The 16,775-nt window shown below is 48.4% G+C and overlaps 1 protein-coding gene across 2 annotated transcripts in view; it reads left to right on the plus strand.

Moving 5' to 3' along the window:
* Positions 1-16,775, plus strand: part of LOC144944286 (A disintegrin and metalloproteinase with thrombospondin motifs 9-like) — a 176,465-nt gene that overhangs the window by 141,832 nt on the left and 17,858 nt on the right. For both annotated transcript variants that reach the window (XM_078872311.1, XM_078872312.1), the window contains 2 exons: positions 2,815-3,000; positions 15,694-15,864. In XM_078872311.1, coding sequence (XP_078728437.1) covers positions 2,815-3,000; positions 15,694-15,864 — 357 coding nt within the window. The remainder of the gene's footprint in view (positions 1-2,814; positions 3,001-15,693; positions 15,865-16,775) is intronic.

Genomic DNA, 16,775 nt, shown 5'->3' on the forward strand with positions numbered 1-16,775 from the left:
CTCCCGTTGCTGTGACCCCCCATTGTTTGATTTATCTCTTAAAGGAGCAGAGAGCGAAGGGTGCGCGTGCGTGTCTGTGTGCGTGTATGTGTCTGTCTGTGTGTGTGTGGCACAGTCGCAAAGATGAATTTAAATTAACGTAGAAGTTTTGAAATGTTTTAAACATTTATTATCGGAGTGAAACAAAGTTTTAATAGCTGTATTGTTATACACAGCAGGCATCATTTGGTCATATGAAGTCTAAAAGTGTGCTTGGTTTTATTGGTTTAATTTTAAATGATGATAATTATTTTTAAAAAACGATGATGACGGTAATGGATATGGTTACAAATTATGATTTTGTTGATGAAAGAAATGATGACGGAGACGATGTTTAAACGTAATGCCGATACAAATGAAAATAGCAATGCGCACGATGACGGTTCACAAAGCAATACTGTTATGATGACGGCGGTGATGATGATGATGATGATATTCAGTGATGGTGGAGACTGTAATGACGATGATAATGACAGGTGATTATGATGATGAATATGTCTGCTCGGCTGCTTGCCGCGGGCAAGGCTTGCTGCCTGGCCATCACAACAGCCAGTGCATTAAGTAGGATTAAGCGGCATCCATCGCTGCCAGCTCTCACACAACGCTGGCACTCCTGTAGCTGGCCGCGGCGCTGGCTCAGGTTTCCCTGGCAGGGGGAACTGGGTGTCAACTTCCGCCGTCCGTTTCTGAAGCGGTAGCGGCAAGATCGGTGGCGTGCCAGCACCACAAGCGCCCCTTGTGCTAGGCCAGTGGAGAACGCGTCATTAAGTCTAAAGCAAGTCCACGTATGTACGTACGGTGTGTGGAACTTCTTTCGTACCGCGCGTAGCCAACCGTGATAATCGGAGGTGCCGGGGGTAAGGACTACGAACTCAGCACAAAAAGCAGTTCTACATGAATGAGTTTTCAATTCGGACGATTTAAAAGTGCATAGAGTTTGTAATGTACGCGCATGCATTTCAGAAATGTGCTTACGTGTGTTCAACTTCTTTTGCACCGTACGTACCGGTACATATATACGAGTCTCCTTTGCAGGCTTTCTATTGGATTTACCCTCATTCTCCCATGGTGGCAAATGACTTGGTTCACTCATCATGGGGATTGTATGTTTGTAAGTGTTTAAAGTTATATTTTAAAGACATTTAGCATTTTACGCTGACCCTGCTCAACCACTGTGCTGTCATTTTTAGCAACCACATTTTTATTTATTTAGCTTTTTTGCATTTTTTGTTATAAACAAGTACATGCACTTGCTTTGGTTCGTGGCTTGGCAGCGGTGAGTAGCACTGAGCAGTGGTCAATGGCAGGGCTTGTGAATCGATGATTGTTCAGGCTTCGGGGATTCTCTGCCTGTGCAAAGTGTCCTCGCGTGCGTGTGGTGGGGAGCGGTGGTGCAGCAGTTAACTTGCCACGCTCACGGCCAACACCGGTGACGATTATCTGTATCGTTCCTGGGCCTCCCCTCGGTCGACTCAACCTCAAATGCGTACCTGGTGCGATGTGTAAACATCAATACTGGGGAGACAAAGGCGGCCGGGCGTGGTGCTAGCCACCCACCCCCTCAGACAGGTCTTGTTTTAGTTGCGTGTCTGTGCGTGCGATGGGAATACGCCGTTGCCAAGCGCAGTGGTTGAAGGTTTTCAGTATTTAATGCCTCGTGTACGCAGTGCCAACATCATACATGCTTCATACTTTATTTGCGTGAAAAACACGCACACATGTTTCTGACAGCATCAACTGTAACACAAAACAGTCCGCATGATATAAATATATGAAATTTGAGGCCTGTACACACTCTATTATTTTCCATGAGTTTTTTTTTGGGGTCAGATCACGTAAATATAAACCAACTCCAACACACCCACTTTGGGCTACCTTTCGAACACACCTGTGTGCTGTACTAGTAACTAACTGGCACGTTTTGTTTACGTGACAAACCTTACTAATCGGCTGTGTCGGGTGGTGGCGGGTTTAACGACGAATTTATATTTATGTGATCTAACCCCCAAAAAACCTCCTATGGATAATATTGGTCACGAAATCCTGCGTGTTAAACTCTATTATTTGTAGACATTATTTCCCTCGTGTGCCAGTGGATCGTGTAAGTAAATTACAATCTAATGTTGCAGTGTTAGTAAAGCCTCACCAATGTATTACATTTTTCTCAGGTGTGTGAAGTCAGTTAGCTTCTTCATCTGAGCTGATGTTACCCTATAAAGTATCACTGTGTAGGACCAGGAATTATTGTAAATTGGCAACAATTAGTTCAAAGAAACATTTGGTAACTGGTTACAATATTTAATTTGCATGTTGTCTACTTATATATCTTTCCAAATTGTGTTAATTGATTATTGCATTGAGATTATGTAGATGATTTTTCTGCTATAAAGGACCACATGATAAGCCACTTTGTTGAGCTATCAGTTATAGCCAGGTCACTTCTGAAAAATAAATGAATGGCTCAATGGAGATTGATATGGTAAGACAAAAAAAAATAGTTTCGTTTTATTTGCAACTTTTTAAGGATTAGTTTTACCTTTCCTATTCTTTGCACTCCTGTCATGTTTTTGTACTGTTTGTTGTTGTCAAGTTCTGAGCCCATGCCCATACTGGACCTCTGCGAAAAAGACCTTCATAGCTCAAATCAGATTCCTCCACTATAAATAACTATTCTGATCCGGATTCTCATTCGCTTGCCCCCTTACAGTCTGCTCAAGGCTTTCCGCGGGGACCTCTGCCTTTATTGCGTGCCTCCGTGCGTGCGTGCTCGCGCAGTGCTCCGTGACGTGTGGACGCGGGACGCAGTACCGGGAGGTGCGTTGCCTTGCCGACGGCGGCCGGGGCGACGCGCTGCTGCTGCTGCTGCCGCCTGCCGACTGCGGTCGCGTGGAGAAGCCGCGGCAGCAGAGACGGTGCCGGGCCGGTCGCTGCCCGCGGTGGAGGGCGTCCTCCTGGGGCCAGGTAAACACCGGCGCACCTGCACCCTGCGCCCCCTCCCCCCCGGTCGCTCGCACGCCTGAAATCGTGTCGCCTCCGTCTGCCGATAACTTGTTTGGTGTCGATGAGATTAGAGGTGAGCTAGAACTGGGCCGACGCTGCCCTGCCTCCCTGATCCTTTAGTAACCCTTTCCCCATTCAGTGACGTCTGCAAGCGGCGGGGTGGGTCCCTGATCACTCCGCCGAATCTCGGAACGTGTGAGCGGTTCGCGTTAATTTTATTTCGAGAGGCGTAGTGCTGCTGTTTTTAAAGGCATCGTACTCACGGCAGAGAACTGTAGCTACACGAACGCACTCTACGACAGCCGGCGCCAAACTGTGCCGCAAGCCCCTCCCACATTGGCCTTTTACATCCGATTCCCTTTCGGAATCGATTCCGTTCCGATGACGTGAACGGGAAAGGGTTAGTCGCCATGAGTGCGGCTTGCGCGGAGTACACCATGGAGCCAGGGTTTCCTGATCCCACTGTTGTCATTGCGGCGGCTGTCCAACAAAAACCACTGCCGTTGTTGAACCCGTGTCACAGCAACAGTAATAAGTGGCTTGCTGGGGTCGGTGGATCACTTGAAGATTCATACTGTGCGTTCTCTGTTGCTCTTTGTATATTCAGTTTAAAGTGCAGCCATGTAAGGAAATTAAGCAGTTTTATACGTAAACACAAATAGACATTTAGGCTATACTGGAATTGTTGTAGTTTGAATCTTCTCTAATGATGAAGTAAGATTTTAAAGTGACGGTCTTGTGTTCTTCAAGAGTTCCACCACATTGCTCTCGAGTGATGTTGACTTGAATGTTATTGCCATACCTTGTAACGCGTGTAAGTTTTGAAGTGTAGAGCCTTTTGGGAACCTGTTAAGTCAATATCAGTGCATGCTAGGAACTAAAGAAAAACAGTAATGGTTGAGTGGCCAGCTCAGAAGACTGAGCTGGCATCCCTGAGATCATGTCTTTATCTTGTTGTGCTTCCCCCGTACCTCTGATTAGCATGGTTGGCTATGTATGGTAGCGAAGGAAGTCCAACATACAGACACCTGCCTCCCATGATTAACATTGGTTCTCAAACCGTAATGCACTAACGTTCTCAGCCTGGTCGCCAAAGACTGCACAAAAATAAACTATCGCACTAAATTTTGGTCCTTCACGTGATTTGGGTGAGTTCCAGCTCTAATAATTAGAAACATCGGTTTGACTGGCACGATATGAACATTACTCTCGAGAACGGTAGAGGCTATTACCCCCCGCTTGTGTGGGGAAAAAGGGTACGTGAAGGCGAACTTGGAAGTAGTTCAGAGTTAGCCCATTCCACAGGCTATTCTCGAACACGTGGCATAAGAAAACGTTGATTATGAATAAGAAGTGCTCTATGAGAATCCGGAATGGACATTGTTGTCCTTCATCCGGCACCTCCGATTATCGCGGCTGGCTACGTACGTTGCGAAAGAAGTTCTACACATGTAGGTACGTACACGATACCGTGCTCATGGTACACACAGTCGTAGTAGAGTGGGGGGGGGGGGAGGAAATACGACAATAACACATTGGGAACAACCGCCGTGCTGGGTGGAGGAGGCAATGAGACAGAGTTCAAGAGGTGAACGGGCAGTGTTTGATGACAGAGGCAGATCTAAACTGCAGCTCTGTCATGGATCAATAGTGCTTTAGTAACGAAATTAAATAGCACGGGTTTGTTTTTCCTCCTGGTTATCTCGTCCTTTGAGGGGCATTACAGTGGAAGGCCTGAGACGCGAGCGAGTCATTTTGTGCACCACACGTGTGTGCGTGTGTGTACATCAAGAAAAGAATGTGGAATAACATCACTGCTTCTCGTGGACTAAAATAAACCAAATCCTGGATCATTTGTTATACACACACATATATATGTATATTGGTGTGTGCCCAACCACGGCACGGGGGCACGTGGCAATGTGGCTCTGGTAAATGGTATTGTTTTCTCTCTTATTTTCTGGAATTCAGACATTGACTTGAATATCTATATGAAAGTAATGTATCTTAAAATAAATATTTTTGCAATGCAGACATCAGGTTAATCAATCACTTTTTTTCCCAAAATCATCGGAATGTAGGGTAGCTTTGGGGGTGTTTTTTCTTTCGTCTAAAATAATTTATAGCAGGGCGGACAGTTTTGGTGTAATGGTCAGCACACCGGACTTGCGAACCAGAGGTGGGCTGTCCGATTCGACAGTTGAAACAATGGGGCAAGTTTCTTAAATCTTCCCCACGTCTCTGTCCACCCTGAAGTATGAATGGGTCTCGCTCACAGCTAGTCGATCGTAAGGTCGTAATTATAATATATATTGGGGGGGACACAATTTACACATCCCCCCCCAATATAATTAAAATATGCTCAAAATGTCCCCCCCATATTGCTATGAAATAGATTTCTGTTTATATGATTGTGGTTATGGTTATGGTTGTACTTTATTAATCCCTTATCTCTGCCATTACATACAATGAAACAAGAAAAGGTAAAATAAGAAGAAACAGAGCAATGTAATACAATACACTATTAGACATTATTGCAAAAAAAAAAATCCATCCTATGTGTGTTAGTGAATTTTTTTAATATTTTAGGCAGGAAATGGCAGGAGATTCGTTTTCAAATTCAGATTTTTTTTTTGTCTGGGGGGGAACCCCCACACCCCCTGGAAGATTTGGTCCCCCCCCAATGTTGACTCCATGACATCGGCCTTGGTCGATGGGCAGGTCGCGTGTGGTGGTTTATCGTGCGGGTCCTGTCGAAGATTAGGCCAAATGCCCTCCAGAGGTCATTCCTCCAGCAGCCTTTTGCAGGACTGCACCTGTGCCTTTTAACCTCTGCTAGCCTGGTGCAGCAGCAGCGCACACGCCTGTAATGCAACGCTTTGGAGGTGAGCGTGAGTGGACGGTGTAGATTTGTGAAACTCGGCAACCGAATTGCAGAATTCTCCCGATAACAATGTACCGAGACCTGACGAGGCTTTTTCTGGTAAAATAGATGGCATTGTAAAATAAATGACAGGATATACGTTTTATATATAAAAAAAAATACTTTAAAGTATGGGATTATTGTTGAAAACTGGCAGTGTAGTCTGAGTCATGATTCATAAACTTATACGGCTTGATGCACAGATTTACGGGTTAGGGTTCTGGTATTAGGATGAGTGTCGTAATGCAGTGCGGTAGGCACCAAAGCTTTACATATTCCTTTCATAACAATTATAAAAACAGCAGCGTGCTTTTGGCACATTACTAGCAAGAACATTTCAAACAATTCAGCACTGATTCAACATCAATTCCAACATAAGGCTCCAAATCGTGCATCACCTCGGCCAATGCAATTTTTTGTTTGTTATTTTTAACGATCCCGTATGTTTAAGCTCCCTCCCAAACAAAAAAAAATTGGCGCTGAATCTGCAGTGGAAACTCTACACCGCAAATGCAATTTCCAAAAATCCTTCGCCGCGTGGGCCCTCGGTCCGTGCCAGAGAGAAAGAGCGAGAGAGCTTGACGAGCCAGAGGAGCGTGCCTCCCTTGTACGGCAAAAACGACGTGCTCCCCCCCCCCGCCCCCCCCCGCTTGTCTGACGGGTCACCCCAGGTCACGGTGAAGTCACGGCGTGGGAATTTAGCCTCTCCGAGGGTTGGTGAGGCGTCCGCGCGGTCATTGTGGACGCAAAGTGGCCGCGGCCACCATTTGTGAGGTTTTTTTTTTCCCTCGCCGAGCCGCCAAGAGACGTTCGCGTGGCTCTATTTGGGAGAGAGACAGAGAGAGAGGGCTCGAATAATCTGTCGTGTGGTAATGTCACAGCTCATTTATTCACTGCATTAAAAAGGAAGATGCAGTCCATGAAACGGTTGTCTTCGCTGTAGATGCATAAACCATGACGCGAAGGGGCATCCTCCGAGCGGCTTTTTGTCCAGCCATCGAACAAAGAAGGTCACTGTATTGCACGCTTTGAGGTGCACTCCTGCGGCCGTCTCAAAAGCTCCTCTGATATGAGGAAGCCACTGGAGCGATGCACTTTTAAATCTAGATTGACAACTCATTTCTTTAGAACTCCTTTGTGTGTTTAGTTTGTTGTCCTTCCACCGCACCTCCGATCAGCACGGCTGGCGCTACGTAGGGTGCGAAAGAAGTTCAACATACATGCATGCATGGGACGTGTGTTCCGGGCCATCACACGTGACTTTGAAGCTTCGTTGAGGAAAAACAGAAGCTTTGCATTTGTGATTAAGTGCATCGCTCATGGTCCTCACGTCCCACCATTGTGATGTCACTTCCACGTGAGAATCGATACAGCATCGGTGCACTCGTGTGGACTGTCGTGGTTAAGTTTGTCAATCTACTGCAAGCTGAGGGCCTCCTCATACCATGCAGACACTGAGGAATAGCTTCTAACCGTACAGTATTTCTCCATGTCAACATGGACAGTATACTGAAGAAGGAATTTGTATTTGCATTCGCCCAGTGCTGGTGGTAAGAATGCATGGCGTTCCACTGATCCATCGCACTGGATCAGACAAATTGCCCACGGCACCGGATTGGCAGCAAGGCAAGCCTCTGCTGAAGCCGTCGAAAAACAAAGATCCCCCGTATAGCCTTCACGGACCGTAGGAGCAAGTGCTGTTCGCGAGTAGCGCCTGTGAAGGTCGGCACGGCACACGAGGCGATGGCCGCCTTTGTCTCCCGAGCGGCAATGTTCACACGCCGCACCAGATACTCATTTGAGGCTGAGTTGACCTAGGGGAGGCCCAGGACCGATTCAAATAATCGTCATTGGTGCTGGGAATCGAGCGGGAATCGAGCCCGGGTCGCCAGATTCGAAGCGCAGCGCGCTGACCGCTACTACACTCCCGCCGTGACGGGAGGTCACACGACCCACCAGCAGTGCCAACGGGACCTTTGGCGACTCTGCGTGATGAATGGCATCGCACTGCCCTCTTGTGGAAGGGTTTGCGCTCCTTTTTTGCGTGAGAGATCGTTGTCCGTGTTGCTGTGCTCGGTTGCATCACGTGCCCAGAGGAATCTTTGCTCTTTACCAGAAATCAGATCGCTCAGTGCTCATCATCATGTGTGTGACTTGAAACCTCCTGAGTCACGAGGTGGCCAGTAGGTAACAGCACGGATCACTGTGCGACGATTTGTGCCGTCATTAACGTTCGGTCTGTCCCCTTCTTGTGTACTCTCTACTCGAGTTACCTTCCACGTGTAAAATATGCATAACAAGGCTGACCAAACGTTCCTATCCAGGATGCTGCTTAAATAGATTCTCGAGCCTCAGTGGTCCCTTCCCTGGTTAATTAATGGCCAAGCAATATCATGATATTTTATTTTTCCACCACGTGGACCTTGCACGAGGTTTGGCTGTGCTATGCGTTGTCCAGTCACGCCCGCGGGTTGTTCCACACAACGCCCGACGTTCTGCCGCACGTGCCGAGAACTTCTTCGGAAACCGAAGCGGAACGTTGGACACATCGGAGAGCCCTACGGCAAGGCCGCGTAAAATAAAAATGAAACCTACGCAGTCGTATTTCGCACGGTTTCTTTTGCGCACATCTGCCGATTGCATAACAGCTTCGAATAACATCTTGAATGAGTAAACTTCGGGCAGACGGGACTTGGGCTGTGTCCAGCCGTGAGCAGGACTGGGAGAGGAGTGGAGGAATTACAGGAACGCTGCTGCCATGGGTGGCTGGCAAACCACTCAGCGTGTGGGCACGCCATGGGTCCCACTCGCTTGGCCGTTCGTCCGAGGCCGCTTGGCCCCATCGTGTCTAAACCAAACTGTTGTATTTTTATTTTAACCAGGTAAGGCCTGCTGATCTTCAGCAACTCTTTGTCAGAAGCGACCTGGCCACCACAAATGATAGCTCAACGAAGTGGCTCATCGTGTGGAAATGTATAGCAGCCAGATACTCTAAATGCACGCTTGATTCTTAACGTGGAGGGGAAATCCGGATAACCCGGAGAACCCGGAGATAAATCCACACGACCACGAGGAGAACACGCAGACTCCCAATACACTGCAGGCGTCAGGGTTGTGATCGAACCCACGACCTCCTGCATACCAACCGAGGCAATTGACATCTCACCATCATGGCGCCCTCTATCCTTCGCCATGCTTGGATAGGAATACAGATCAAAGCAGCGTGGAGTGCACATATTTATAATATATACATGGATGGGTGCGTGCTTACAAATACACTGAGAGACAAAACGAGACGCGTGTATTTGAGAATGCGTGCAAGGTTAAAACACCGTCCTCACTGTCAAGAAAAGCAAGTGGGCTTGGGCAGGACGTGTCACTTGATTGGATTATGGCCGATGTTAGAGACTGAAAATGGAGTGGCAGACAAGGGAGGGAAAGCGCCCAAGACAGCGTGGCCCACCATAGAGATGGAGCGATGGAATCAGCTCATGACGGCAGCTTGGGCGGGCCTTCATCCAGCAGTAAATAGATCACGGCTGACAATGATTTCCTCGCACCTCCGATTTGCGCGGCAGCCTACGTACGGTGCGAAAGAACGTCAACATACATACATTACATACGTAATCATAATGATCTATATCTGAGCCTATATCCCTACTGCTCTCTGCTCAGTAATCACTTCGAAACACACTTTGCAGGAGTGGGACGTCTCGGACCACTGTCACGAGCAGTATATATTGCCAAGCAACGCAGGGTGGATAGCAATGGCACATTCGGAAAGAGATGAGGCTGCTTTGCGGAAGCGCTGCATACAGATTCACGGCGAAGCCGCACAAAGGATTATCAATGAACCCCTCGGAGATCTCCTGTGCACAGGCCACAGGGCAGTTCAAAGGGGAGTTACGCTTGTATAGGGGTATTCAATACAACAAATGGGATTGCCTTGTAAGCAAGCGGCCGTGGAAGGATTTAAAAGGTCCACGCTCTTCCACAGACATGATACAAAATAATCATTAGCGTCCACCAGGGCCGGATTAAGGCGCGGGGACTTTCGGGGTTACAGCCCAGAGGCCTCTGCCCGCAGGAGGGGCCTCCAGAGATGAAGTGAAAAGTTATTTCATTTTGTAAATGCTGACCTTTATTTGTTGTTAGTTTTGTAAAAAAAAAAAATTTCATTTTTCTTTAACTTTTTTTTTCCTTTTGAAAATATTACTGGGTGCCTCACAGTACCTGTAGCCCAGGAGCCTACACAATCTGAATCCGGCCCTGGCGTCGACCCATAACTAACAGAGAGGGTCCTCAACCACGACCAGCTGTTGGTTCACCAGCATTGGTTTCAAGCAAGCCTCACGTTGCAAATGAGACATTGAATGTCGAATCCGGTCCAGTATTTGCTTGCGTTGAACCAAATGCGACTGGAATCAAGCACGATCAGAACGCTGCTGTGTACGTTGAACTTCTTTCGCACCGTACGTAGCCAACCGTGCTCATGGGCGGTGCGGCGAGCTGTGTGGCTCGCGGTACGTGAGTTGGGTGCCGTTGCCTGCTTGTGTATTTCGTGGCGTGGAACAAACGTAGAAGAGTGAACGTGAGAGCTGAAGTTGGGTCTGGTAGCACGAAGGGACGGCCAAAGTCGCGCGAAAGAGGCACGTCCGTTGGACATTCATTATTTTTTCTTTCCAGTTGAATGTTTAGTTTGCCCCAATTGATGTTATTTGTGATTATTTGGCAGCGGTGCACACAGCACAACTCAGAGCAACGCTCGATACATTAGTCAACAACACAGGGCCCTTAAAAGAGAAAATATATGTTTGGCGACGTTTCATTTATGTGCTGTGATGAAGGACCGTTGCCACAATCGTCACCCATTATAGAATTTTCCTTTGAAGGCCACAACAGTGTTATTGACTAATGTGTTGAGTTTTTTTCTTTCTATTTTACATACAGTGTTGACATTTTAACATTTACTGTACGGCGCTTTGTGATCTTTGGACGACAGGCGCTGTGTAAAGATAATAGGCTGTTATCACTGTACTTAGCATTATTAGTACATAACGTAACTATTTTGTTCAGTAAAAACGGTTCGTTCACGTTTTGTTGGGCAGTAAGAGAAGGCCAGAGTGCAGGTACGGCTGGTTTGTCAATGCACGGCTGGATGCGCGTTGACGAAGGCGGGGGAGCATACGTAGTACAATACAACAATGATCTTTTTTCTGCACCGCTCTTTGCTACCCACGACTGGCAAGGCCAGAGTATCGTGTCATATCCGTATTTAAAAAGAAAACGGCAAGGATTTTTTTAATGAATGATTAGAATTCAGGGTTTGCTTTATTTTCGTAGTGAGTTAAAATATTTATCTTTTGAGCAATTGTTTTTTTATATTCTTGGTTCTTCCGGTAAAGTCACGTACCAATACTTTACCGAAAGAACCAAGAATATGAATTCCCGCAGTCACGAAAGTTTTAAGTCAAATTTTTTTTCTGTTGTTCTAAGTCGTCTTGGTTACACGCTGGGGTTTCTACGCTGGGGTTTCTACGCTGGGGTTTCTACGCTGGGGTTTCTACGCTGGGGTTTCTACTCTGGGGTTTCTACTCTGGGGTTTCTACGCTGGGGTTTCTACGCTGGGGTTTCTACTCTGGGGTTTCTACGCTGGGGTTTCTACGCTGGGGTTTCTACGCTGGGGTTTCTACTCTGGGGTTTCTACGCTGGGGTTTCTACTCTGGGGTTTCTACGCTGGGGTTTCTACGCTGGGGTTTCTACGCTGGGGTTTCTACGCTGGGGTTTCTACGCTGGGGTTTCTACGCTGGGGTTTCTACTCTGGGGTTTCTACGCTGGGGTTTCTACGCTGGGGTTTCTACGCTGGGGTTTCTACGCTGGGGTTTCTACGCTGGGGTTTCTACTCTGGGGTTTCTACGCTGGGGTTTCTACGCTGGGGTTTCTACGCTGGGGTTTCTACGCTGGGGTTTCTACTCTGGGGTTTCTACGCTGGGGTTTCTACGCTGGGGTTTCTACGCTGGGGTTTCTACGCTGGGGTTTCTACGCTGGGGTTTCTACTCTGGGGTTTCTACGCTGGGGTTTCTACGCTGGGGTTTCTACGCTGGGGTTTCTACTCTGGGGTTTCTACGCTGGGGTTTCTACTCTGGGGTTTCTACTCTGGGGTTTCTACTCTGGGGTTTCTACGCTGGGGTTTCTACTCTGGGGTTTCTACGCTGGGGTTTCTACGCTGGGGTTTCTACGCTGGGGTTTCTACGCTGGGGTTTCTACGCTGGGGTTTCTACGCTGGGGTTTCTACGCTGGGGTTTCTACGCTGGGGTTTCTACTCTGGGGTTTCTACTCTGGGGTTTCTACTCTGGGGTTTCTACGCTGGGGTTTCTACGCTGGGGTTTCTACGCTGGGGTTTCTACGCTGGGGTTTCTACGCTGGGGTTTCTACGCTGGGGTTTCTACTCTGGGGTTTCTACGCTGGGGTTTCTACTCTGGGGTTTCTACGCTGGGGTTTCTACTCTGGGGTTTCTACGCTGGGGTTTCTACTCTGGGGTTTCTACGCTGGGGTTTCTACGCTGGGGTTTCTACGCTGGGGTTTCTACGCTGGGGTTTCTACGCTGGGGTTTCTACGCTGGGGTTTCTACGCTGGGGTTTCTACTCTGGGGTTTCTACTCTGGGGTTTCTACTCTGGGGTTTCTACGCTGGGGTTTCTACGCTGGGGTTTCTATGCTGGGGTTTCTACGCTGGGGTTTCTACGCTGGGGTTTCTACTCTGGGGTTTCTACTTTGGGGTTTCTACGCTGGGGTTTCTACTCTGGGGTTTCTACGCTGGGGTTTCTACGCTGGGGTTTCTACGCTGGGGTTTCTACGCTGGGGTTTCTACGCTGGGGTTTCTACGCTGGGGTTTCTACGCTGGGGTTTCTACTCTGGGGTTTCTACGCTGGGGTTTCTACGCTGGGGTTTCTACGCTGGGGTTTCTACGCTGGGGTTTCTACTCTGGGGTTTCTACGCTGGGGTTTCTACGCTGGGGTTTCTACTCTGGGGTTTCTACGCTGGGGTTTCTACGCTGGGGTTTCTACTCTGGGGTTTCTACGCTGGGGTTTCTACGCTAGGGTTTCTACTCTGGGGTTTCTACTCTGGGGTTTCTACGCTGGGGTTTCTACTCTGGGGTTTCTACGCTGGGGTTTCTACGCTGGGGTTTCTACGCTGGGGTTTCTACGCTGGGGTTTCTACGCTGGGGTTTCTACTCTGGGGTTTCTACTCTGGGGTTTCTACTCTGGGGTTTCTACGCTGGGGTTTCTACGCTGGGGTTTCTACGCTGGGGTTTCTACGCTGGGGTTTCTACGCTGGGGTTTCTACGCTGGGGTTTCTACGCTGGGGTTTCTACGCTGGGGTTTCTACGCTGGGGTTTCTACTCTGGGTTTTCTACTCTGGGGTTTCTACTCTGGGGTTTCTACGCTGGGGTTTCTACGCTGGGGTTTCTACGCTGGGGTTTCTACGCTGGGGTTTCTACGCTGGGGTTTCTACTCTGGGGTTTCTACGCTGGGGTTTCTACTCTGGGGTTTCTACGCTGGGGTTTCTACTCTGGGGTTTCTACGCTGGGGTTTCTACTCTGGGGTTTCTACGCTGGGGTTTCTACGCTGGGGTTTCTACGCTGGGGTTTCTACGCTGGGGTTTCTACGCTGGGGTTTCTACTCTGGGGTTTCTACTCTGGGGTTTCTACGCTGGGGTTTCTACACTGGGGTTTCTACGCTGGGGTTTCTACGCTGGGGTTTCTACGCTGGGGTTTCTACGCTGGGGTTTCTACTCTGGGGTTTCTACTCTGGGGTTTCTACGCTGGGGTTTCTACTCTGGGGTTTCTACGCTGGGGTTTCTACGCTGGGGTTTCTACGCTGGGGTTTCTACGCTGGGGTTTCTACGCTGGGGTTTCTACGCTGGGGTTTCTACGCTGGGGTTTCTACTCTGGGGTTTCTACGCTGGGGTTTCTACGCTGGGGTTTCTACGCTGGGGTTTCTACGCTGGGGTTTCTACTCTGGGGTTTCTACGCTGGGGTTTCTACGCTGGGGTTTCTACGCTGGGGTTTCTACGCTGGGGTTTCTACGCTAGGGTTTCTACTCTGGGGTTTCTACTCTGGGGTTTCTACGCTGGGGTTTCTACGCTGGGGTTTCTACGCTGGGGTTTCTACGCTGGGGTTTCTACTCTGGGGTTTCTACGCTGGGGTTTCTACGCTGGGGTTTCTACTCTGGGGTTTCTACGCTGGGGTTTCTACGCTGGGGTTTCTATGCTGGGGTTTCTACGCTGGGGTTTCTACGCTGGGGTTTCTATGCTGGGGTTTCTACGCTGGGGTTTCTACTCTGGGGTTTCTACGCTGGGGTTTCTACGCTGGGGTTTCTACGCTGGGGTTTCTACGCTGGGGTTTCTACGCTGGGGTTTCTACGCTGGAGTTTCTACGCTGGGGTTTCTACGCTGGGGTTTCTACGCTGGGGTTTCTACGCTGGGGTTTCTACGCTGGGGTTTCTACGCTAGGGTTTGTACGCCGTGTTCTCGTGCGTGCACAATGAATGTCTAATGATTCAAAACAAAATCTAATTTTAATTACACGACGGCTGTTGCTGCATTGCTTAACGCGGTTGGAATGCGATATTTTTTGCCGCACATCTAAATCCACGTCTGCCTTCAAAGTGAGGTTCCTGATCTCAATGTTCTCCTACCTGCTGATCAAATGCATTCCATAATTTAACACTGTGCTTTAGAGTGATGGCGAATTAGTGCAAGTCACTAATTACCATACTGGTCTTCTTTTTTGCCAGAATGGTTGTTATGATATTATGCTCGCTGATTAAATTTGATCACTTTAGTAACAATTAGTCATTGTGTTATCTATCATTTTGACCTCATTTGCTTGGTGGAAATGTTATTACAATCCTGATATAAATGTTTGCTCTTGTAATTAACATTGTGTTAGAGGTTTGTCTTCATATAATTCCAAAGGTTCCACCACGTGACGTATTCCATCCCAGTCGAATTCTCACCGGTATATTTTAATGAAGGTAATGAATAGCTGATTAATTACCTCATTGATTGATTAATGTAGTTCACTGTCTAACTGATTATATCACTGATTCACTTGAGTTTTTGTTGTTGTTGGTAAGTTACCAATTCACGTATTTCTCCACTAAAAGATGACTTGGTTAACTCACCGATTTGACCGACTTATTTATTGGTTAACTAATTAACTTCTTGACTAAATGACTGACAGACTCGTGCTAGTTAATATTCGTATTAAATCACTCAATGCATGGCTGATAGGGTGATTGACCAATTCACTGATTGATTGATAAATTATAGAAATGAAGATATTTATCTCTCTGCATATAAAAAAAAATCATAATTTCGTGATTAATTCATCAGCTTTTATGGGTCTTTCCTGACCAATATGATCCAGTAAACCCTGGACTGGTTTTCACCTCTTGGGTCTCCATCAGCATCGCGACGCTTGCTGATCAAATGCCGCCGGATTGCCAGATGCTGTAACGCACTATACACCCTTTTGTTTGTGTATTTTTTTTACCAGCGAAGGCCCACGGCGCGATACAGCTCTTTCTTCAGAAGCGACCAACTGATGGGCACCGTGCCACCCATCGTAGGTCGCTCGCCAACGTCGCTTGCCCCCGACGGTCCGCTTGAAGGCTACGCGCGGCGGGGGGGGACCTCCCTCCGTCTGTCTCTGTGTGTGCGGCTGCAGTGTAGCCGCACGTGCGGCGAGGGCGTGCGCGCGCGCCACGTGGTCTGCGCCGAGGGCGGCAAGGCGCCCGTGCGGGACGAGATGTGCCGCGCCGACGCGAGGCCTCCCGCCCACGAGCGCTGCTCGTCCGCCGCGTGCGACTTCATCTGGGTCACGGGCGACTGGAGCGCGGTACGCGTCGCGTCGCTCTGCACGCACCGCGTCGCTCTGCACGCACCGCGTCGCTCTGCACGCACCGCGTCGCTCTGCACGCACCGCCGCCAGTTGGCGAGCTGACTGGCTAACTGGCTAATTAGCGAGCGGGCTCCCTTTCCCTGTGACCTCTCACAGCATGTGTGTGTGTGGGTGCTTGGCTGTTAGCGGTTAGTGCGCTGTGCTATGAACCCGGCGACCCGAATTCGATTCCACGCTCACGGCCAATACCAGCGACGATTATCTGAACCGATCCTGGGCCTCCTCTAGGTCGACTCAGCCTCAAAATAAGTAACTCGTGCAGGAAACATCTCAACTAGGGAGACAAAGGCGGCCTGGCGTGGTGCTGGCCACCCACCCCTCCTGTGCGGTGCCGGCCTTCGTAGGTGCTCGCTAACAGAATTTGTTCTAGATTTGAAGCTTTCGTGACTGCAAACCACAGCAAGAAAACCATAGCAAGAACATTTTAAATCGAAAATTGTCTTGCTTTGGGTTTCATACCTGATTATGATTTCTTGTGTTTCAATCGAAACGTCGTGAGAATTTTATTGTTTTGTTTTTATTATTTCCCTTCTACGTGACTTTACTGAAAGAACGAAGCATATGAATCTCTGCAGTCACGAAAGCTTTAAATCAAAATTCCACTATGTTATTCTCTGAAGTCATAAACTCCCAATGTTTATTCACTCAATTAGAAACGATCACCGTTCATTCACGGAATATGAAAAAAACCACTCCCCCACTCTTCGATCACGTATTTATCGAGTACTGTTGCATATTCACTCAAATCATACACTAATAATTCACCGAACACCAATGCATCACCATGGTGGTGAGATGTTAACTCCCTCGTCTAGTTTACAGGATGTCGTCCGTTCGATTCTGGCCCT

The sequence above is a fragment of the Lampetra fluviatilis genome, chromosome 34 (genome assembly GCF_964198595.1).
Source record: "Lampetra fluviatilis chromosome 34, kcLamFluv1.1, whole genome shotgun sequence".
In the NCBI taxonomy this organism is placed as follows: Eukaryota; Metazoa; Chordata; class Hyperoartia; order Petromyzontiformes; family Petromyzontidae; genus Lampetra; species Lampetra fluviatilis.